Source organism: Ischnura elegans (genome assembly GCF_921293095.1).
Source record: "Ischnura elegans chromosome 13 unlocalized genomic scaffold, ioIscEleg1.1 SUPER_13_unloc_4, whole genome shotgun sequence".
NCBI classification, from domain to species: Eukaryota; Metazoa; Arthropoda; class Insecta; order Odonata; family Coenagrionidae; genus Ischnura; species Ischnura elegans.
The window spans coordinates 5,998,215-6,022,163 of NW_025791660.1; the positions used below are offsets into that span (position 1 = coordinate 5,998,215).

Below are 23,949 nucleotides of genomic sequence, written 5' to 3' on the forward strand. Positions count from 1 at the left end.
TTGATGAACTTTATCCCCTGTTTTCTTTGAGTGAAAGAAGGAAATCATTTCCTTTCACAATTGATGGTTAATTGGCTCAAAATTAGGCATTTTCTCACAACACTAATTATATATTACCAAGGTGTATTCATCATGGTCATCAAGCTGTTTGTCTGCCAAATGTCTTAGCTTGAGTCATGATGTTTCTGGTATTTCAAAAACGACGAGCAATCAGTTCTATAGCTATGTATTGACAGACAGCAAGAACTTTGCATAGTGCATAATACATAATTTTTGTATGATTGGTTTTGCAAGTTTTAAGGATAATAGTATCTGTGTTATTTAAAAAACAGTTTCATAAAAAAGGATTTGGAAAACAAGATGACTTTGAGGTTTCTTTTCTTTTTGCATAAATATTACACCCAGTATTCTCCTCCAGAGTTTATATTTAAATATTAGCAGGAGGCATAGAACATAATAAATACATTGATAACATCTTCCACATGGTTTTTCCTCAATTCTACTGTTGAGAAAAGAATATATAGTGATTTTGGCCTAACAAAAGCCACTACTCCAAAAATTATAATTGCAGAAGCAAATTGTGTGTAGCAGTAGGAAAGTCGATTATTTCGTTTTTACTGCCAACATTTGAATCCTTAATCTTTAGTTTGATTTCCTATAATTTGAAAAATGTTACATCTGTATGATCTACAGTGTCTATCGTACAGTTTGCAGTGAAGGGCCAGCTAACATGGCCCCTCATAAATGTTAAAAAGACGCTGCATGGACTCACAATACCATGGACCGCCTTGCTAAATTTCGTTTCAGTCGGTGCTGTAGATTTTCAGTGATTGATTAATGTTGCATGCAGGCACCTCTCCATTTTTATATGAAAGCAGATACAATTTTTTCAGCATCCTTTTTTTTGTAATGATTTAGTGCATCCCATGTATGTGTTTTTAGGGAGATAAGAGTTTTGTCAGTGTAGCTTTGTCTGCAGAGTTTTGAAGGAGGAGGGGCAGCTGATGAGGAGTCTTTGGAGACTGAGGACTGCATTCAAGATGCGATTGAAATCAATTCACAGCCCACATGCTCAGCCCAAACAACTGAAATATATATTCCAGTTCCAGACTGCCTACTGCGCAGGGATGACAAGTTGGTGAGTTTTATTCTTATACTCAGTGAAAACTTAAGTGAACCACCTTCAGTTGTGCAAATTTCTTGGTTGTTTGAAGAAAGAGGGTGTGTCTGTCATGAATATAATAAGTATTTTTTATGGGAAGTCACTCATCATTATGCAACCTTCAGTTGTTGGACTGGTCCAGTAGTAACCTATGAGGCAAAAAGCCATGCACACAAATCTTTTGTCATGCAAGTCAATATCAGTTGTACAACACTTCTAATCTGTTGACAAAAATATCTCTTTTCCCATGGAGTAGACTTTTGGATACCCTTGTCAAATCTCTGTTCAAGCCATTGGTGGTGGCTATCACCAGGTTGTGTCATTCATGATTGCCCTCTTATTTGTTCAAGCCATCTCCCTGCTTAAATTCTACTAAGGAATCAGCATAGATTGTTGTAGCACCTCTTTATAAGCCTAGGTGAAGAAAAGATGAAGGCAAATCAATTTACAGTGGAACTTCGATCTATCGTTCCTGCTGTTGTGCCACTAGTGTAAATGGCCAAAACTCTCATTCAAACCTCCAAAACTATCAATAAACTGCTCTTGGTGACGTAGCTCCCCCCTCACTAGTTGGACGTTAATATTCTGGAGTTTGAATTGTGAGTTACAAGAATCTCACGATTATTTGGGCCAGCTGGAGTGGTCTCAATTAAAAGAGTAGTTTTTACTAGAAAAAACGAGGTTACTATTGTTTTTCTTTGAAGTGATGCCCATTTTTCTCTTCTAGTTTCATGTGAAAGAGGAGAACCAAGACCCTCTCAGTGAAGGGAATAATCCTCAGCTGTACACATCAGATCCAGCTGGAATAACAAATGATGGCTCAGACCCATTGGCAACTGACTTGGTTAGTTAACTCTTGCCTTGTATAGTTCTTTTTTCTTAGGGCAAAATATCATTCTGTTGTGAAATATTCACAATACCTCTCAGCAGAAACCTACAGCATTTTCCTCACCTGATCAGTCATTAACAAATACAGAAGAGCCTTAATGAATAATTGTTTAAAATGAGTGATTCATTGTAACGAACGGATTTTGTGTATTTTGCCAAACTGACAGATAACTTTGCTCATGGAGCAAGTATCATCATTAATCTTCTGGCGATTAAGTTAAGGTTCTTGTATCAGCTCTGTATCATCACAGCACTGAGCAGTTATATTTTTTGTGATCATACGAACACAATTTTCTTTTCCATTCTCCACGAAGTAGAAGGGGGCTAGGGAATTGAGAGTATTACTGAGTTCTGTTGAATTTGGTACTCTGACAGAATGACCATGACATCATGATGCAGCTGCTATCCAGATCTGACAATAAAATGAGTCCCTTATGAGAGATTTGATATTCACAGGAATCAGGTTGTGCAGATTGGGATTTTGTGATGAAAGTGAGCAGGCATTTATGATGGGGACTAGGGATTTGTCCTTGTTACCATTTTTGAATGGGGTGTTGGACGTTGGCAGTGCAAGTCAATTGCCAAAAGACATCAGTTGTTAGTGATGTGAAAGGATTTCTATTTACTATTTATATATTCATGACGTGGGCGATTAAGTTTAGGTTCTTGTCTCCCATTTGTCTTCATATTTCCATGTTACTTTGTCAAAATATTTTCCTGCCAACAGTCTTCGGGAGCAACACATTTCCATAGCTTTAACTGTTGACTTTTCTGCAGCTGTAAATTTTGAAGCCTGCCTACCAATTATAAGTATTTTCCTTGCGTAGTGTCTGATGCATTGTTTCCATGCTTCTCTATTTGGATTCTCATGAGAATGAGCTGCAGCTGTTAGTAGGTTGTTCTTTTTTGTGGAATGCTCCCCGTGCCTTTATTATTGTAATTTTTTTCTTGCTTCATCCATCATTGTATACTCTGCTTTCTGTGGCTTAACATATTAGTCTCTTTGTGTGGTTATTAGATGTGAAAATGACATAATACTGAAGTCATGGTAAGATGTTGATATATACTTTAAGAATGGTGAAGTTATCATTTGTTGTTTATATTTTATCATGGATATAATGCATTTACACCTGAAACACTTTCATATGCTTGAAAGCACTGTTGTATACCTTTCGAGTAAATAAGTTGTAAGAGCCTAAGTCACTTCCAGGCAAACTAATGACGTACTACTTAAATATGCATTATACATTTTTGTTTAGTCCCTGGATGTAGAAACACCTCAAGAAATCACCGCTTATCAGATCCCTGTGCAGAGTAAATGAACCTTCATATCTTTCAATTGAAGTAATGCAACATTTGACCTATGAGGAGATTTTTAAACTATTTTGAAACAGTTATATATTAGTCTCTAAACGGCATAATAAACCAAAATACACTAAATTTATCCTGCGTTATCGACCCTATTTATTTTCCATGAGTGTGTGTTATTACTATGGGCCCTGGATTCTCATACAGAGTTCTCCCATAAAATAAGTGTCTGTTACAAATAAGATGATAACTGGAGTTTTGTATCTCCAGAAACCCTGCCCTGAGAGCCATCACGTGGCTTTTGCAGGGATTTTGGAGTGAAAAAAAGAGGTATTAAAGTGGTAAATTTAAAAACATAATTACAAAAATTATGAACACCTGACATTTATTGCATTATATGATATATTCTTCATACTTTCCTGCAAGACAGCTTCCAGGAAAGTATGAAGAATATATCCATATGAAACGAACTGTAACTTTATTTCTGTGACATATTTGCTTAAGTTTTTCTATATTTCATTATCTGAATCATGAATGATGATGATTGTGGATTAAGTTGCAGCCCAATACCTTAACTGCTTCCCAAGGTGAAAAGGTGGAAGCTCAGGGCACAGGAGCAAATTTTGCAGACATGGACTGGACGCTGGTTGGGACAAAGGGGGAACCATCTCCCGAGGAGAATGCCCAGGTATGTACAGAATCCTTGTTATGGACTTTAATTCATGAACGAAGCCCATAATAGGTTGAAAAATAAATTATCATCATTGTAGGACGTTGTACCTTCTTCCCAAGTTTAAAGGTAACCCATTGGATTCTAAGTTACTAATAACTCAAACATGTTTTTATTATCTCAAAATAAGCTTTTTTCCTTTTTATGTTCTACATTTGTGTTAAAGTTTACTTGCCTTATATTTAAGTTAATAAATCATGGGACCATTAAATTATGTCATATAAGTCCTTCAGTGGGCACGAGGGGCACCTCGGTGGCCCATAGTATTTCATGTGTATGCTGTTGTTCATGTGGTGACTAAGGATTGTTACGAAGGATTTCATTAGATTATATGAGAACAAATAAGACCTTTAATGGTGGAATATTGTTTGTTTAGTAAGTTAAAATGTTTTCTAGTTGGGAAGTTTTCTTTGGAGGTAGGAATTAAGTATGTTGACTGGAAACTCATTTATTATTATTCAACAGAGGCATATTTATTGTGGAAATCATAGTGGAAGTAATACAAAAAAGCAGTTTTAATGCATGAAATCTTAAATATCCTTTCCCCGTCTAATATTCTGGATTTCACATGCATTCACTCACCATTTAGTCAGTTGTTAACTGACAAAATTCCAGTATCAGGGCAGCACTGATGTAAGCAAAGCAAATATCCATATACATTTTATCATGACAAAGAACATGGCATCTGGAGGTTGAAAACACCAGGGTCTTTTTCTCTGGGGGTCACTGAGAGATTTTGTATCTCAAAAGTGGTGTATTATGTAGCCAAGATGCCCTAGTGTCAAACTTGGAAACCGAATTTACAAGAAAATAAAATACCTTGCACTACTTTCCTTAATCCTTTTGCACCAAATGGTGGGTGGAGCTGACGGGCATTGTCATACGCAGAAAACCTGTTGTTAGGTTTAGTTGTCATAGATTTTCCAATGGAAAACGAGCAGATGTTGGCTATAGCTAATGCGAGGGAACCGCTTGGGAAGCAATTGTCGTTTGCATTCAGTCACGGCCTGAGACCCAGCTAAGCGAGACCTTAGGGCCACTCTTCGGCAGTCAAGTCTGATCCTCCCTATCATTAATGATTATCCTCACTGCAATAATCCATTGTGAAGTGGTTATATTGCCATTAGTATTTGCAGTTATATATTTTGTTGCATACTGCAATTTACTCTATGCAATAAATGAATTCTTCACTTAGTTGTGTGCATAAGCAACTTTGAAACAAAATTTTAGTGTTAAAAATAACAGGCTGCTGGGCTTATAGTCTTTTTAACTAACCTTGTGTTAACTAACTTTGTTGTAATCAATGCTAGATATCAGTGTAAAATTCCAGTGCTCAAAAAATGTTATTCTTTTAGAAGAGTTACCATATTTACTCAGAGAAGCCACACACCTTTTTTCCATAAATGCCATTAAAAAAGGGTGTGTGCAGATTACAGGAATCCTCCAAATTTTAATGTAAGCTGCGCACCATTTTTCCACATTGGGAGCCTCCTTTTAGTTCCAGCACTGACTTCTCCAATTCATTGTAAGCCCTACTCCCTTTCAATCTACCTAAAAATTCTTTTCCTTCCCCTCCCTTGTTTCCCTAACGTTCTACCCTCTAACTCCATTCTCAACATCCCCTCACTGCTAAGTACTCCTCCCATCCACACCTTCTGTCTCCTCCGTATCTCATTTAAAAGCTGCCTCTCCTCGCCAACAATATCCAGCACTTGGTCATTCCTTTTCCTTTCTGTCCATTTCACCTTCTCCATTCTTCTCCATACCCACATCTCAAATGCCTCCAATCTTCCCTCGTCTTTTTTCCACACTGTCCACGTTTCCGCACCATAGAGAGCTCCAGATCAAACTCTTCACTATGCTTTTCTTTTTACTCTTTGATCAATTACTATTTTTTCTCCAGAGTTTAGCATTGGTAAATAATGTCAGAATCACAATTACAATTCTGACATTGTTTAACTTTAATAATCATGGTTTCATAACTCAAATTTATCGATCGACCAATGAATTCCAAGTTTCTATATAAAACCGCACCACAAAACCACTGATAATTTTTTTCTCACGAACCAGCCCTAAAAATGGGAAAGCGCAGGAGACACGAGTGCACGGCTTACATGACTAAATACGGTGATTATTGAATATCAAATGCAATATTTCTTGGAAAAAACGCTAGTATTGCAATACGTTGACCATGGATTTGTGCTGAGATAGGGTTTGTGAATCAGGTCCAGTCGTGGGGGTAAGGGTCATGTGCCCCGTAATTAGGGACCCTCATCTAAGGAAAAGAGAGTACTCAAAAAGAAAACGTTTTCCTCTCATAGGCAGAAAAAGGCGAAGGCAGCTTGTGGTGTAGTATGTTGATGCATGATGAAAAAATGAACTCTAAATTTATTCCTGTGTCTAACTTTTAATATTAGGTTAAATAAAATAGACTAATTCTTTGCAACAATTCTTGTTGATAACCTGAAGAAATTATGGGAGAAAGAGTGCCTTCTCTGCTCTGCATTGTGTCGACTCAAAAAGAGCTGCTAGACAAGAGTGGAGCTACTATCTTTTCCTTCGCAATTTTTGTAAGCTCTGTGTGAATATTGTTAAATCCAGAACTTTAATTGTATCATCACAGTCGTGTACTATGATTGAAGATTTCAATCATACTCTTTGACTTGACTTTCCTTCTCAATTGTTTTTATGCCCATTGATCAATATGCCAGAATATTTCATCAGGGGTTATTTATTTTGTACAGACACTCTGTAATTCAAGCTTTGATCATCATCTCTTTTGCTTCTTGTATCAATTCATTAGGAAGTGTATCAATGGGTTTTCCTCTTTCCAATAGAGTGATCCAGTAACATACAAGTGCTCTTCTGTGAAAGAAGATCAGAGTAGCGATTATGATGAAGGATGCGTGCTTAACGATTGCACTTATGTCACCACAAGCAACCTGATGCATCAAGACTCTTCTAATCAGGTAATACTATTAATGAACTATTTATTGAACCTTGACCTTAATTAGCTTATGAACTGTATTGTCATTATAAGTCTTCAATCCTAGAATTGGTTTCATTCAGCCCTCCCATTCCTCTCTCCTATCTGCGTACCTATTAATATTTATGGTATTTATCTCTTTTTAACCCTTAATAATATGACCTCTGAAACACATTCAAAAGCATCACATTCCCCTCTCACATTCCACCTGACCTTTAAGTTAAGATTTACCAAAGACTTCTTATTTCCTGCTCCTCTCTGTACTTCCTCGTTCAATCCCTTTTATCCTTAACATTCTTCGGGAGCAATGCATTCAAAGCTTTGACTTTTCTGCATGTTTCCATTTTGAAACTTTGCTACCATTTTTAAATATGCTTCAAATGTAATGCCAGATGTAATGTTTCCTTATTTTATAATCAGTATTCTCACCTGTGATCAGATTCTTTTTTTTAGTGGAATGCACTCTATGCCTGTACTAGTCGACTCACTTTATTTTCGCTCGCTTGATCCTTCAGTTGTAACTTGGCTTCCAATTGCTTAGCATATCAGCTGACTGCGAGAATATGAGACCTTAAACATGACGTTGTTTGTTGTAACCTTGGTCAGTGGTGGAGTTATATATATTTAAGTGCGTAAATATACATTTTTTGTTTATATTTTATCACGGATATATTGCAGTTACTCCTGAAACAATATCATTCACAAGAAAGCACTCTCATATACCATTTTAGCATTAATAACGGTGAATGATTGATCTATTTCCAGGCAAACTAATGACGTTTTTCTGAAATATACATAATAGAATTTGTATTCAGTCCATAAACGTAACAGGACCTAAAGTAAGCACCAAATATCAAATGTCATTGCAGAGTAAATTGAACCATCATATTTCCCCATTGGAGTTATGCACCATTTGTCCAATAAGGAGGTCATCTACATAAATCTGATTTTCATTACCTAACTCAGAATGGCCTTCCATTATATCTTGTCTGCTTAACCCTTTCGAGGCCGCGGAGTTTTCGTCTTAGCTTGACTGCTGTACCGAGCCCCAAGAGACTCTTCTTTCTCGTGGTACGGAGCATTTTTGGAGGGCATTCGTTAAGAAGGGTCTCGCTGAACCTTTTTCGACCCCTCCACGGTGGGACTCCGCATTATCTCGGACTCCGAGAGTAGTTGTGCTCCCTCCTTTCCGGTTTTACGACCATACCTGCGGCATTGGTTCGCGGTCAACTTATGTATTGCTTATATGTATTTAGCAAATGGATAATTGTTGCTTGCACGTAAATTACAGACATGGAATATAATTCCTCATTTTTATCTGAGCATTGTCAAATTTTAAACGAAGTTCTAAGGCCATTATCAAAGCATTTAACGCAGCAACAATTTCCATGTCGATGTTTATACATAACTCGAGATATAAGTTAATATTTGTCATAGAATTTCGTTTAAAAATTCTAAACGCTGCTCAAAAGGCAAACAATTCAATTCTTAGTTTATATTTCTTGAGAAATGAACAAATTTTTATTTCGAAAATTGACTATAAACAATTGTATGACCGCTGTCCCTTACCGCTGAGAGGGGTTATAAAAGACGAAGGGTCCGGGTACCTGCTCCCGGATTCGGAGGGTTAATCTTAAACCCCGAAGCGTTGGGTCCCGAGACAAAGGCGACCTAAACCTATGACCGTCCTGAAAGGGGGAGAGCTAGAAAACGTATATATACGGGTTTCGTTTTCTTGACCGGGAAAATCTCACACGTACATATACGCCCGTGGTCTCCCGGGTCAGGAAACGTCCACACGTATATATACGTGTACGGTAGGGAAAAGGTTAATTTGTATATACTTGTCAAAATTCTTACTGTTATTAAACTGAATAGTAATCCAAAATAAGTTTATTCTCCATTGTTAACCCTATTTATTTTCCATGAATGTATGTCATGAAGATAAAATCTGGATTTAAATCATCTTGAATGAGATTAAATTAGACATTTAAGATCTCGATATGCTAATGCTCTGAGGATCATCACATGGATTTTGCTTTGTAAAAAAGAGGTAGTTAGTGTATAGTTAAATGGTAATTTTAAAAATCTAACTTGAAGCAATTTAAATTCCTGACCATATATTCCTTGAGGCAGCTTACAGGATAGCCTAAAGGACATACCCATTGGAAATCCATGTGTAAAATAAGTTTTAGTAAATCCTATCCATAAAAGTTCTAAATCCGCTGTTAATACATTACTCTTATTTGGATGCTTACTTTTAGCCTACTGCACGTGAGGATGGGGAGCCAATTGAGAGTTTGACTATGCCCCAGAAGACTACCACAGAGGCATTTTGTGAGTACTCTAAAAGGCTTGAAAATAACTGTATATATGTAGGAGTTGATGTTACTAATTGTGGATGATGTATTTGTTGATGCTTAATTAGAAGCAACTTTTACTGTGACTAGAGCACTGATTGAGAATTCAACAGTAGCCCATGAATCCACAATGGAAACAGAGGGTGAGTGCTTGCAAGGGTTAAAATAGAAATAATTCAGGAAAATATCAAGATATTTTTTGTATGTACTCATACGTAGTGCCACAAAATTTACAATTGTCATTGTTAGAAACATTTAAATTAACAAAATATTGGAAAATCGTAAAATATTCAATGGCAAAAAATTATTTGCCAATTTTTTAATATCTTCTTTTGAACGAACTAATATAAAACAAAATTGATTAAATCACAAACTGTCATGCAAAGGACCAATTATACAAGGGGCCTGATTTCTTACTGCATCGGTTGTAAGCCAGATCTGTGAAGAGTATGTATGCGTGTTTACATAGTTATATATACATCATAATACCTAGTGACTTTTGTCTTTTTCATTCCACCACAACCCTGTTATCCTCATCGTTTTTATGTAATTTGTTCCTTTCCCTCTCTTCTCCCTTCTATTAATTTACACCGAGAGTTTCTGGGTTCAAGTTCATGTCATTTAGGATTTTATCCACCTGATTTCTAGCTTCTTCAATCCATTCAATCGATTTTAAATGGTAGGTTTAAGAGTCGAAAATTTCATATTTGACTGAGATAATTTTAATTATTTTTCCAGGGCTCCCTGCCCCTGAAGAAATGCCCATTGAAACAACATCAACTTCATATCTGCTTGCGAAAGGAAATGTATTGAATCGTTCAATCGATGAATGCATTGGTCCGACATATTTGGTGACACAAGCAAACAAGGCTGGAGCACCTCATGTAGGGATAGGAAGAAATCTTATGGATAAAGACTTGGAAAAATGTGGTGCTTCTGAAACTGATGAGATATCAAGTTTGATTCAAGATGATAGGCAATTTAATAGCAAAGATATTGAATCACTAAAAAACAGCAGAGGTGAAGCCACAATGGCTGTTTATGGGGAGAAAATTGGTTGTGATGCACCAAATTCCACGCATAACCTTAGGTGCATCAGAATAAGTGGAAATGACAGAAGTGGCTGTGAGACCATCATGGGAGGCAATGAAGAGATACTTAATCGCTTCATCAAAAATCCAGGGAACAGTTGCAGTTCAAACGAAGATTCATATAATTGCTTCAACTGCGGAGATGTGTTCAACAACAAAAAGGAGCTAATCAAACACATGAAAATTCATTTTGTTGCTCGTAATTTTGACGCTGCAGCAGAATCATCAATCGTAGATGTGTCTCTCGAAGCACATCCGTCAAGCGGACATAGCAGTTCTTGCGAGCCTATCATCTCAAAGGCTTTAAGTGGGCTGAATAGGAAAAGACTAGAGCCTATGCCAAAGGAAAATGTTCTTATCAAGGAAACCAGTGGAGGAAAAGGGGATGAGAAAAATAGAAGACGATTGACGAGAAGTTTCACTGTAGGAGAGAAATCAACTACACAAAGTTTATCTTCACAGTCATCTAGCATGAGAAATCTACGCAATCACGTGGGTTCGAGAAAGGAAGAGAGACTATATTCATGCTTTGTGTGCAATGAGTCCTTCGCTCAGAAAAGGGACCTCACCGTACACAAACTTTCACACACAGGAGGGAAAACGTATTCTTGTAGCACTTGCTGCAAGTCTTTCACTCATAGAGGTCATCTCGACATTCACTCTCGAACACACGCAGTAGAGAAGCCTTTTATATGTAAGGTCTGCAGCAAGTCCTTCTCTAGGAAAGACATTCTCTACGCGCACGTACGTAAACACCCAGGAGAAAGGCCTTATTCATGCAACGTGTGTGAAAAGTTCTTCTCGGATAACAGCCACTTAAATGCACATGTACGTAGGCACGCGGGAGAGAAACCGTTTTCTTGCAACGGGTGTGAAAAGTCTTTCTCAAATAAGAGCGACTTAGTTAGACATGTACGAACGCACACGGGAGAGAAACCATTTTCTTGCAACGTGTGTGAAAAGTCTTTCTCAAATAAGAGCGACTTAGTTAGACATGTACGAACGCACACGGGAGAGAAACCATTTTCTTGCAACGTGTGTGAAAAGTCTTTCTCAAATAAGAGCCACTTAGTTAGACATGTACGCACGCACACGGGAGAGAAAATGTTTTCTTGCAATGAGTGTGAAAAGTCTTTCTCAGATAAGAGTAACTTAGTTAGACATGTTGGTACGCACACGGGGTATAAACCGTATTCTTGTAGCAATTGCGGCAAGTGTTTTACTCAGAGTGGTCATCTCAAGAGTCACATACGAAAACACTCGGGAGAGAAGCCTTTTATATGCAACCTGTGCAGCAAGTCCTTCATTCAGAAAAGTCATCTCACCTCACACATTAGAACACACACGGGAGAGAAACCTTATTCTTGTAGCATTTGCGGCAAGCATTTCACAAAGAGATGTTCTCTCGACAGTCACATGCGTTTGCATACGACAGAGAGAGGCCTTAAATCATGACACAAATGTGAATAGTCTTTCTCGAATGAGAACCATTTAGTGACACATTTTCGTATACACTCGAGAGAGAAGCCTTAGTCGTGCAGAATTTGCTATAATTCTTTTTACAGAAGAAGCTATGTGGTGAGGCACATGGAAACGCACGCAGAAGAGAGATCTTTTTCACGCAGAATCCACAAAAATAATCTTTCACTCATAGTCGTTCACTTAAGAGTCACATGCAAAACAACACGTAGTAGAAACCTTACTCTTGCGGCGAATTTAAATTTCCATCTCGAAACAGCCTCTTAATATAGACATGTGTACAAAAAAACCGAGAGTTGCTTTATTTCTGCAACATCCGCAGCAAGTCTGTCACGCCATGATGCGACCTAGTAACCCATTCATACACACACAGTAGATAAACCTTGTCAATGTAACATTTGTTAGAAGTTTTTTACAGTGAGTGGGTACCTTGACAGAAATACATACATGCTCACACGTGTGAGCAGCCTTGTTTATGCATAGTCCGCATCACGTTCATCACTGCAAACAGAGGCCCTGACCACCACATGTGTAAACGTACAATTGTGATGTATTATTATTATTTCGTATATTGCACCAAGTCTCTCGCTGTTATTTCTAATCCCAACCTCGACACGCTCTCCAAATGGAGAGACTATTCATGTTGTGTATGTTGCGTGGTTGCACTCTGATAAGTCACGTTTACGCATGCAACATTTTCTTGCGGACAGGATAATTTAAATAAATGTAACAAATGCTCCAATTAAACCTCATGCAAAGCTGCACGGAGGAGTGTAATCGTTAATTTTCGCCTGCACAACGAGAAATGAATGATGATATTGTGTCAATGGGCCATCTACATGTTTCTATGAAATGCGTGCCCAGTTATGTGTTTCTTGATTTTCGTAATGAATATTGAAAGAGAGTAGTTGCAGAAAGGGTCACACCCAGGCTATCAGATTAGGATGAAGGAGCCTACACTACACATTTTTGTTTAAACACGTCCACAGTATTCACTCCAATGTTTCTGGCCTTAAGTCCAGTCTTAATTGGCATCTTCTAATTGGTTCCGAATTTTCTTAGAATTAATCATGTGTTCTTTGAATATTCTTTGTATAAATAATTATTCTTTTCCACATTTTGTAAATAATGTGATATCAGTGCACAATAAAAGGCTTATGGCCGAGTTTGTTGATTTAATGAATTCAGCATGTTATTTATTTTCATTGTTAAAATGTATGCAATTTTATTCCTATTTCTCTGTTTTCACTCGCGGCTGAGCCATTCGTCACGATTTGTCGGAATTCACCGTCAATAGGACAGCAAGGATAATCGTGGGCCATTTACCTTAGAACGGTGAAGTTGCGAGAAAAGGCAGCAATGGAGGTGGAAGATGTCCAAACATTGGCAGAGTGCATGGGGATGTTATCGGAGGGTGGGAGAGTAAGAAGAGGATGGGGAGTGGATGCTAGGTGGCGCTGAGCGCACTTGCAGGGTTTGGTAATGAGAAAATGATTCAGAGGACACGTCGGACGCAGCCTAAAGTAGTACTACGGAGTGAGCGAGCAAGGGATTCACCAATGTACAAACTTTGGCCGCAATCCGTTCAGCCGTATGGAAATGCATAGCAGGCAGCAAACAGACATCCTCTTTTACATGCAAAAAAGATTAAGAGCATCCTGGCATTATCACATCGCCGAGGAATGCCACACGTTCCTCCTTCTCAAAAGCTAGGTTCACATTTTTATAATTAGAATTTATGCTACTTTGTACACAAATGTGGTTTAACAATTTATCTGAGGAAAATAAAGAAAACGTCCAGTCTACTTTCAAATTTCAATACCTTTTCAGAATGAAGATATGCATTTTAGGTTAACTAGAGGTTTCCCCTTTCTCCACTCACAAAGATTACATGATGTTACATTAGAGGGTGACCTTGCATAATTTGTCACCTCCACAGATGCCATTGGGTGTTTATATTTATTTATTGCCAAGGCCAACAATCTTTTTATGGATAGTTACTTACATTATGCTTACATTCCACTGTAAAATAAAATAAACGTAATTTGAAAATTAAATGTACTATACTCAGATAAAAGTATGTGGCCAAAATATTAGATCAGCCATCTTTAGATAAACAACGAGAATTGACCCCCGTGCATGGCGTCTGATATATCGGTTAAGAAAGAAGTTATTAACATATTGAGAAAAAATTCAATAAAAGTAGTTTAATTACCCTGTGGGACGACTGAAAGTTCTTTGAATGCCATATCTTACATAAATCCTTCTTAAGTCGATACATTCAAGTAGTCAGCTGAAATATTACCAGCGCAGTAAAGACAGACATCCATGTCAACTTAATATAGTATCACTATGTAGCGCATGTCAATTGGAGCCCAGAAAGAAATTATATACGGAGGTTCGACGAATCGGACGCTATGCACTAATGGGTTATACCTTAGGCTGCGGAAACGTTTTTAAATGGTCTGCATTGTGATAGCGGGAAGGACGTGTGTCAACATTTGACCAATTTTCTCGCCACTGGCAGCCATATCTTAAGATTTCAACGTCGTCCTTTCCGCGGTCGCTTGAACTCGGCCAAACCTATACCCTTTTTTCTGAACTGACGGCGGCTGACCGTGAGCTTGCTCGAAACCCACCCACTCTTCTAGCCAATTACAGAAGTGCGACAGAAGAAAGTGTGTAGGAGCCCGCAGTCTCTCTCCGAGCTCCGTGCAGTGCTGATCCCTCTCCAGCTCGCAGTGTTGCCAAATCTAATCCGTTGGAACCGCACAGCGTTCGTCCTAGAACCTTCCGCCGCTCCCGAAAGTACCGTTATTCCCAAGGCTGGCAACGCCGGTCGGTCGGTCGGATGGAGGGGAAAAGGGAAGGGAATGGAGGAGAAAGGAGAAACGGAAGGGGCAGCGCTTCTGATGGTCTATTTTCCACTCAGCCGCCATCAGTTCGGAAAAAGGGTATATTGGCAGAGAGCACAAAGGTATCTTTCGGGGACTGGATACCCTCATCACGGGGAGCGCTGCCCGGATTTTCCCTTCTCCGAGAGGGAAAGAGCTCCCTACTTTCCGCGGCGCATTCACGATGAAAACAATTCCAACGATTCCTACCATTTCCTAGGAATTAATTTATGTTGCTCTTGTACATTAGCCAGGGAAACTTATTTGAATGCATTGGTCTCTCCTTCTTGTACTATCGGCGGTGAGTCTTTCGTCCCCGCGTAATTACCAAGGACATATTACATATACGGTCTGTCGTCAGGGGGTAGGGTGGGAAATCCCGAATTAAGAGGGTTTATCACCTGCCAGACACACGCCCGGGGTCCACGAATAAATATCTTTCCCGCTCAGGTCCCGCACACAGTGGCAGAAAAATGTTGACACTCCTGCAGTTTAAGGTTTAAAGCTACCGGCTGCGTCCGCCGAAGATGAAGATGTTGTGTCAACATTTAATCATTAAGTTAAGCTGCGACATAAGCAAGTTTATATGTCGAATAAGCAGTCATGGAGAAAAGGCAGCAGTAATTCGAGCAGATATGAGCCTATCCCTGGGCAAGATAGGCCAACTAAATAATACACAAAGCCGCGATTTGGCGATGGGAGGCTTCTAAATATGCCTCGCATCATCTGGAGGAGAAGGCAGCGGGTCATCTTCATATGAGTAAAGGCAGGGGCCACGGCGGTCAGTACAGCGACACTCATTTCACTGCAGGCGTGAGAACATTTACGTGAACGGCTGTAATACTGCGATGAGGAAGGCAAGGGGAAACAACCACATTATTATCCCGAGGAGTCGCCGTCTCTCCAACGTTAAATTATCACTCACGATGGAATTCCCTTGGGTAAAACATTCCGGAGGTAAAAGTAGTCCCCCATCCTGATCTCCGGGAAGAGACTGCCCGAGAGGTTTTAATAGTCTCCTGCGATGAAGTTTTGAAGATAGGTATAGTGGGGGAAAAAATTGACGCACAGCTCATCAGCGTCTGAAAGCGGCCAGTTCGGGAACCATTTGTCTTCCAAAATTTCCTAGCGTTTCCATAGTCAATCTTGGGCGTGCTTCGCGATGGCGTATGTACGAAATTGTCTATTTTGGTGGGCCTTTAGTTCGTTTCCATTGTGCATTTCAAGGATGTATGCATCCGAGACATCGGAAAAAGGTGCGAGGGTTCTGGCAAAACACGGCATAGTGACACTTTTGTGACTTTGTCGTGTTCTGCAAGAATCCTGTGGCAAGGAGACAGACGACCCCAAATGAAAGGCCTCGTGCCATTCAGATATAAAGACGAATATACCGAGTCGAGTGCTCTTGCGGAGACTCATGCATGTGCCAAACATCACGAGCCTTGAAATGCAGAATGAAAGATCACCAAAGAGCTGCCAACAATAGATTATTTCGTTTATCCGCCATCGCCGAGCATGTATGGGGAAGGCCAATGCACATCGTGTACTTGGATAACTCATCACCAAACAGAAGCAATAATTTCCCCGGCTGATTAAAGAGGCTATCGAAATAGCCAAAACACCAAGTTTCAACAGGGAGGACAGCTACTCGCTCTCCAACGCCTCGAAGAAACTCTTCCCCAAACCAGCCAATTGTCAAAGCTTGCCGCATCTTACCATAATCAAGCCTTATATAAGACTGCGAAACATCTGCATCCGTCATTTCAAACCTGAAGACGCCTGCAGCAACGCTGGCGAAACTATCGTTCAAAGAAGAATCGGCGCTTAGGGCAAGTCGGAAGCCAAGCTGCACCAAGAGGCTAATATTACTTGGACTGTTCTCTCCCTGTTGCGGAAGCGGCTTTTTCTGCTCCTTACTTGTTGGACCACAGCCAGTAGACAGGTGGGGGACTGCGCTGTCGGTTCGCTGCCTGTTTATTACTTTTGTTTTACCGCTGACATTTAACGTGTATGATCTACGTATATGTATTACTAACATTCAACGGAAGAAAACTGTACATATCAATTTTCAATTGACCCCCCTGTGGTTGTTGACTTGTGTTGTGTTGGGTTGTGAAACCAATTGAATTGGTGTGGAAGTTAGCGGAGGTTTGCGTTGTATACAACACATCCGTTAATTTTAGTGGTAAAAACAGCTTTTTTTCGGCTAACTACTAGTGATAGATGTGGCTTCTTCATATCAAGATTGTAGTTATAGGAAAAAAAACTACGGTAATGTCAAGCGCTCAAATTAGGGAAACTTGATTTTACGCGCATAAAACGGGTACTTTTGGGGGAAAAATATTAAGAACTGGAAATACCATGACGCCGAAGATTTTTTGTAACAAGCCGACACAGAAATGAATTCTCTTTCGTATGATCTTTGTTACATTGAAGTTGATTGATTCGTTTAGACGCTGCAGCTCCTCAAACTCGGGTATCATGCTTTTTTACAGACAGTACATGAGCTGGAAAATGATGCACGACCATTTGAGAATAATGGTAATAGAATACACGGATCAGGAGATCACATTATTTCCAAATCGCCCCGTGATTAGGAAGAGGAAAATTCTGGAGCTCCTGGAGGAGAATGAAGAATGTAGCCCGAGGACGTGCAAATGGAGCATGCTATCCCCGGAAACGGTAACGAGGAGGCTGATGAAGATGCATAATTCGAATCGATTGATGCAAGAGGACCGCATTCTTTCCAACACAAATGAGACCTTCACTTCTACAGAAAAGGGGGAAAATTTGAATGAAGTTCAAGAGCAAACATGAGCCAAAAATGTCTGTTCTCGAGCGATTGCAACTTCTCTTATCAAAGTTGAAAATAAGTCTGTTGCTTTGCCCCTCCCTGCCTGATTGTGATAGTGACTCTATTGAAAACTTGGATTTATCTTTTTGAGACTGTGTATGGAGAAATTCCTGAGAATATTCAGAGTATTGGTATATTTTTAGTGAAAAACATAGTACCTGGATGTAATGTACAATCCATCCAGATATTGTCCAAGTGTCATGTTCATGAGACTGTACTGTACGTTAAACCTCATGCAGGCAAGCATGATATTTTTACATGGCTGGGCACTTGGCGTACTTTAAGCACGATTTTATATGATAACGCTCGATATTTGTTAAAATTTATCTTTCTTTGTAGAAATTACTTCAAGCTGGTACATTCATAGTTGAGACTGATATGTCGGTACAGATTTGATACACAGCCGGTTGTGCGGCATAATTTATATGCCATAGGTGTTGAGTTCCTATGGTCGATCGTAAAAAAATCTGCTACAATACTTCGAGCTTTGAAAAATCACACTGTAGACAGTTAAAGTAAAATATATGAATACACGAGGCCAATTTAGACCAGAATGTAAGTACAATGATGAAATCCTTGGTTTTCGAAGACTGGTGAACTTTATTCGCCAACAAGCTTCACAGCTCGAGTGTTAATAGTATGTATTTGCATCCTGCCGTATATGCAACACACAAATAAACTATTGTATCGCCGCGCAGTCTGGCGCACAGGAAAATGAAAAGTCAAAGCAGCGACCCCTTTTGTTTGGTGCAAGCCGGCCATATTGCATTGAGGGAAAATAAATAATACACGATAATACGAGCGAAAATTCCGGTACGTATCACGGAATCAGTAAGTTAAGGAAACGGTATAGTTGGGTTTCAAAGAGAGAAGAAATCGTAACATAAAGTACTTTCTCTGTACTTTTTCTCTTGCAAAATTGCACAAAATATATGAATACATTACAGACATGAGAGTTTTTTACCACTAGAATTGTTAATGGCATCTGTTAATGGGTAATGGCTCGCAATTCACAAAACTTTTTTAAAGATAATACTAGAAGTAACATTGTTGTTTAACATTTTTCATACTTCTTAGGTTTTATTTTTAATATTTTTGCGTGCTTATGTTAAGTTTCCTTTCTTTGGTTTAGTAATGGGCTTCGTGGGTTTTTTAACTTTTTATTGAAGTTTAGAATAGAAAAATGTGTGGAGTCGATATGCTTCCACATGAAAATAATGGAAAATTTCAAGTGAAATTAAAAGTTAAATAGTGCAATTAAACACTTTGCGTGCCATGGACGTAATATAACGTCCTGCTAATCCTTCTTAGGATTGCCATGGACGTAATATTACGTCTTTCCATTTAATTGGCTTTTTATGGGTGAAGCCGTTATATTTCCTCCGTGGTACTTTCCCAGTTTATTGCTTAGTGGTTCTGTTTTTTTTTCAAAAATCAACTGCTCGATATAAAAAGAGTTCATTTTATGTCTTGAGGACGAAAAGCCCTCTGTAGCTACCGGCATCCTCATCTTTGGCCACTTTGTGTGAAAATTCTTTGGGCCAATCGAATCGTTCGTTACGGGTGCATTAACCCTTTCTGTCTTTCAGGATTTATAATGCTTTGCTTGGAAAAATGCTTTTTTATGATTTCTATGCTTTAAATAGTTCAAATGGATTGTATAAAAAATAATTACTTATGTCATGGCGGTACATCATACGTTGCAACTTTTTTATTTTTCAAAAACAGTAGGTTTTCATTGCTAAATTATGTATTTCAAAATTAACAATACATGTTATTCAACTCATTCGTAAATATGAACACAGTCCATTTTTATTGAAATGAACATCGATATAAACATGTAATTGATGCTTATGTTTTAAAAAATGTACGAATATAGTAAAAAATGGCTGGATTTTTCAGTAGGGCTTTAACTTTAGCCGCCGGTACCCGAAGTGTTAAAGGGGAATACATATTTTACACAAATATCAAGGAGTTATTCCACTATTTTTGACATTTTTTTCATTGAAAGTAGCGCAATGATAAAATATATCACTACATCGCAAGTGGGCGAAGAATTGGAGTTTTGGTTGAAAATATTTTGAGATGAACCAGCAAGACACCCTATAACCCATCTAATTGAAAATGAAAGAAATAAATTACGCGCGAAGTTCTGTGGTTGAGATAATTCTGTTCAATTCAAGCATCTGACACTTCATCTTGCGGTCAGACTTCCATTCGGTCTTAAGTAGGGTTTGCAAGTCGAAGATGATTGCCATGAAAGTAGTTCAGAAACGATAACCCACGGCTAATGACAACACCGAAGTGTTCCAGTGTGTCAATACGCTTCGAGATTATTGATATATAAAAACAGCAAAAGAAACGTCGCCGCGGGTGAAGGACAAATATTTTAATTTCCAAACTTCAATATACTCCTATGGTAAAATTTTTTAATCCATCCAAATCTAATAAAAAATTGTCCCGTAGCAGATGCAAGTTTATACTTACATATTTTCGTATCATCTCAACAGAAGAAACTATTAATCACCAGCAAAGGCTTATAGAATCTATTAATCACCAGCAAAGACTTATCCATACATTTGGGAGCGCAACTTCCACCAATAGGATAGTTTACTTCATCAAAGAAAACGAAAGGCATTGATTGCGATTCGTTACCCACCATTAGTGATATTCATAATATACAAATTATTTCGTTTCAGAAATACCGGTTTAGACGAATGGCAATGGTAAATTTTATCCTCATTTGAAAAAGCCCAGATTGGCGCCCATGCGATGCCACTCCACGTGACTTCACAGGAACCTAGTTTCTATACAAGTAGGTAGGAGTTTTACATCGTCTGAGATTACCAATGCATGCATGAGGCACATAGCTCACGGAAACATCTCTTAATAATCACCTATTAAAATTGCCTAAGGTCGGAAAGATTCCTTCGTTTGATTAGGTATTACCAATCCATATTTAAGCCAAGTGCTACCAGCAGGCAGGATACTCTGCTACCTGCTAGCATCCTGCGTCGTATCAGCGCTCAAAGCCTCGCCCCAAGGTCACCTCACTTGCGGCAGCGGGAACGAGAACGACGTCACACGGACTTTTCCCAGCGTTCATACTTAGCCGTCGCGTTTTCGGGCGCTTGAAAATTTTTCTTTTCATTTATTGGCGAAAAATAGATATCGTCATTTAAAAAAAATCTAAAATCGTGAAATACGTACTCCAGGAGTAACGATCTTTCGATTAAGGCAATAAAAAATAATAGGAAACCACACTATTGAAGCCTGAATATGTTGAACTCAGTTTAAATATTTACGTTAACACTTGCAACGTTTCACGATCATAAAAGAATTTTTGTCGACCTCGGTTTCAATCTTCGCGGTGCAAATGGTGCGTGGTGCATTTAATTGACACAATTGTTTTATTTGAGTTGGGTAAATAAGGGGAGAGAGGAGATGGAGACACTTGAGGAGGAATGAGAACGGAATAGAGATAGCGGGGTAAGATGATGATTGGGAATAAACCAGAGAAAGTTATGGTGGGAGTTGGTTAGGGAGGAGACGTGGGAAATGCAGCGTTTTTTGGGGTCAACAAAATTTTTCTCAGAAACATTGAAACATCCACGTGGCGGCGGTCTTCCTTTCCGGTGGAATTGGGAGGTGTTGTTTCGGGAGGGAGTGCATGCATGAATGGTTGCGGTGCCGTCGCAGGAGGCAGGCAGCCGGTCGGATTAGCGGTCATCCTAAGAACCTAAAGGTTCTTCTGAGGGTACTGGGTGGGTTGGCTGGGTTGTTGGGTTCACAGTATGTCGTACAATAATCTGAAAAATACCCTGCGAGCCACCTCTAGGGAGTTTGGCAGGGGTTGACAAATCACAACATGCAGCATGCAAGAGGACCCCCACATGCACACCGCACGGTCATAGAAATATTTCGCATAGTAGTAAAATATACATGCTTATTCATAAAAAAACTTGCATGGATTTTCTCTAGGAATTAGTAAGCATTATCAAGGTTAGAACTATGAAAAATACATGCATTGATTGATCCTAGCAAGCGACGCCACTAATACTATCAATTGAGACGTTGCTATCCTTAATAGTACGAGGGAAGAATGGCATTTTTAACCCATTTACGGCCAACGTTGCGAAAACGCAACATTATTGAGAAATGCAAAAAAAATGTTTCAATTGATTTTTATTCATGTAGAATTCGCATTTTTCGATAAAAATAAGTTTAAACTGATTTTTAGTGAGATTTTAATGACATTTAATAAGTATTTCAATATTTATAAAAACACTCAAAATGTGTCAATTTTCGAGTCTCCTGTTAAGCAAGATAAATAATTTTTCCTAAGAGTAACTTTTCCCTGTATTAAGTTTTTTATTCGTCCATGTGGACGAAGAAATTTCAATTAATAGATATTAAAGCTTATATTTCGTCAGGGAGTGAACATTAAGCGAAAATCAGATCCGGAAAATAATGTTGCGTTTTCGCAACGTTGGCCGAATCCGGTATCTATAGGCAGTTATGCAACCCGCATTACCACATATTTCCGTCTCGTACGATTATGCCGTTTTTACTGTCAGATATAATCCTACGCCTTTTTTTGCCTCGTGTTTGACAGATATCGTTATATTTGATAGTTGAAATTCTTAGATATTATATTTCAAATGAGATGCTACGTTATTTTACCTAAATCCAATATAAATTAGAAATGCATTACGGCTTGAAAGAAATGAGTCAAAGTGAATATTTTTACAGAAGATATCGTATTTTCGAGTTTTTAATTGACATTTTTATCACAACAGATTGAATTACAACAAATAATGGCCATTGATGAATTACATGAAAGCATTTCGGGTGCAATGGAACACAAAACTTTGTACATTCAATCCGAATTTATCCTTCCTTACTTCACGATACTGCGATATCACCGACTTCCACAACAAGATATTGGGTAAAAGAAGACGATAAGGCATAGATTTGGTTCGGAAATGATTGAACCAAAACATATTTAGGTTAATTAAAAATAATTGACACTTTTCAGACAATTTCTGTCTGGACAAAAATGACAGATTTGTAAATTATGACCTCAATTTGACGACTTGAATTAAAAATTATTACAATTTGGAATATTTGCGCATAGATTTTGAAGTAATGAGCAAATCATGCCTTACTTTGGTCACTACAGTGCATAAATGTTCTTTAAAAACAAGGCTTTTAGATTTTGCTTTTAACTTTGGTGCTTATGTTAATAAGACGATTTTAGGGTTCAACCAGGCAATAGAAACTACTTCCATCAAAATGTAGGCTTGGAAGCAAGTGTTATTCTGGAATTTGTCAAGGTTGTCCCTGATCCCTCGAATCATCGTAAGTTTTCGATAACTTCTTTTCATCTTGAAGGCTATTTATTGTTTTGAAAGAAAAAGGATTATTTGTCACTGGAGCCATCCATGAAATTATAACGGAGGAGTGCCTGATAGAATATAATAAAACCATCGACTTGAAACCGAGAGGAACATGAAAACAAACATTTGATAAAGCCGAAGGTCTTAGTATTGTTCGATGGAATGATATCTAGATTGTCCCTGTAGACAGCAATACAAGTTTTTCGCTTCCATTGGGCACAGGGAGAAAAAGCTTCAGCAGAAAAAAGAAAATACTATTTCACATACTATTCTATGTTAATAAAAGAAAATACTATTCGTGTTATTGGGGAGTATAGTAAATACATGGAAGGTGTGGACCTACTTTATAATGCAAATTACCGCACTAGAATTCAGGGGAAAAAAGGTCCTATCTTATCTGCTAAGGTACTGGACAGCGTTTGCACTAACGCCAGGAGATTGTACAGGTTATGCAACAGAATTAAATTTCACTGGTAGACTTCAAATCGTATTCAGCAGGGACGCATCTAAAAAGTGAAGTGAATCAGTCAGTAGACCCCTGTACAATTTGCGTCTTTAACATAGAAAAATTTAGGCCATGTAATTCATCGCAGATTCATGAAGCATGTAAGGGCGAATTTGGCTATAGAGTTAAAAAAAATTCATTGGTTGCCGAAACAGTGTAAAAGCCAAACCATGCATGAATGTAAGAAATTTTATGCTCCATTGCACCCAAAATGCTTGAGCCTTTCATAACTAACCATTAATTGTTGTAATTCAATCTGCAATGATAAAATGAAAGTCAATGAAAAATGTGAA

General features: G+C 38.5%; 2 protein-coding genes across 3 annotated transcripts in view; both read left to right on the top strand.

Moving 5' to 3' along the window:
* The window catches only part of LOC124173172, a 246,228-nt gene that overhangs the window by 174,444 nt on the left and 47,835 nt on the right, over positions 1-23,949 (top strand). The gene's annotated exons all lie outside the window — the stretch shown is intronic.
* Positions 424-18,148, top strand: LOC124173132. The gene is made up of 7 exons (XM_046552639.1): positions 424-1,138; positions 1,890-2,006; positions 3,915-4,046; positions 6,926-7,057; positions 9,339-9,411; positions 10,173-11,017; positions 18,092-18,148. The coding sequence occupies exons 3-7, from the start codon at positions 3,990-3,992 to the stop codon at positions 18,146-18,148; spliced, it is 1,164 nt and encodes a 387-aa protein (XP_046408595.1). The 5' UTR covers positions 424-1,138; positions 1,890-2,006; positions 3,915-3,989.

What these genes read in the sequence shown, in the direction of transcription:
- LOC124173132 (XM_046552639.1), top strand. Translation starts at nt 3,990, where the DNA reads ATGGACTGGACGCTGGTTGGGACAAAGGGGGAACCATCTCCCGAGGAG. An exon ending in GACTACCACAGAGGCATTTT is followed by an intron (nt 9,412 to 10,172) that starts GTGAGTACTCTA and finishes TTATTTTTCCAG; the next exon opens with GGCTCCCTGCCCCTGAAGAA. An exon ending in TGAGAAATCTACGCAATCAC is followed by an intron (nt 11,018 to 18,091) that starts GTGGGTTCGAGA and finishes CTTTCTTTGTAG; the next exon opens with AAATTACTTCAAGCTGGTAC.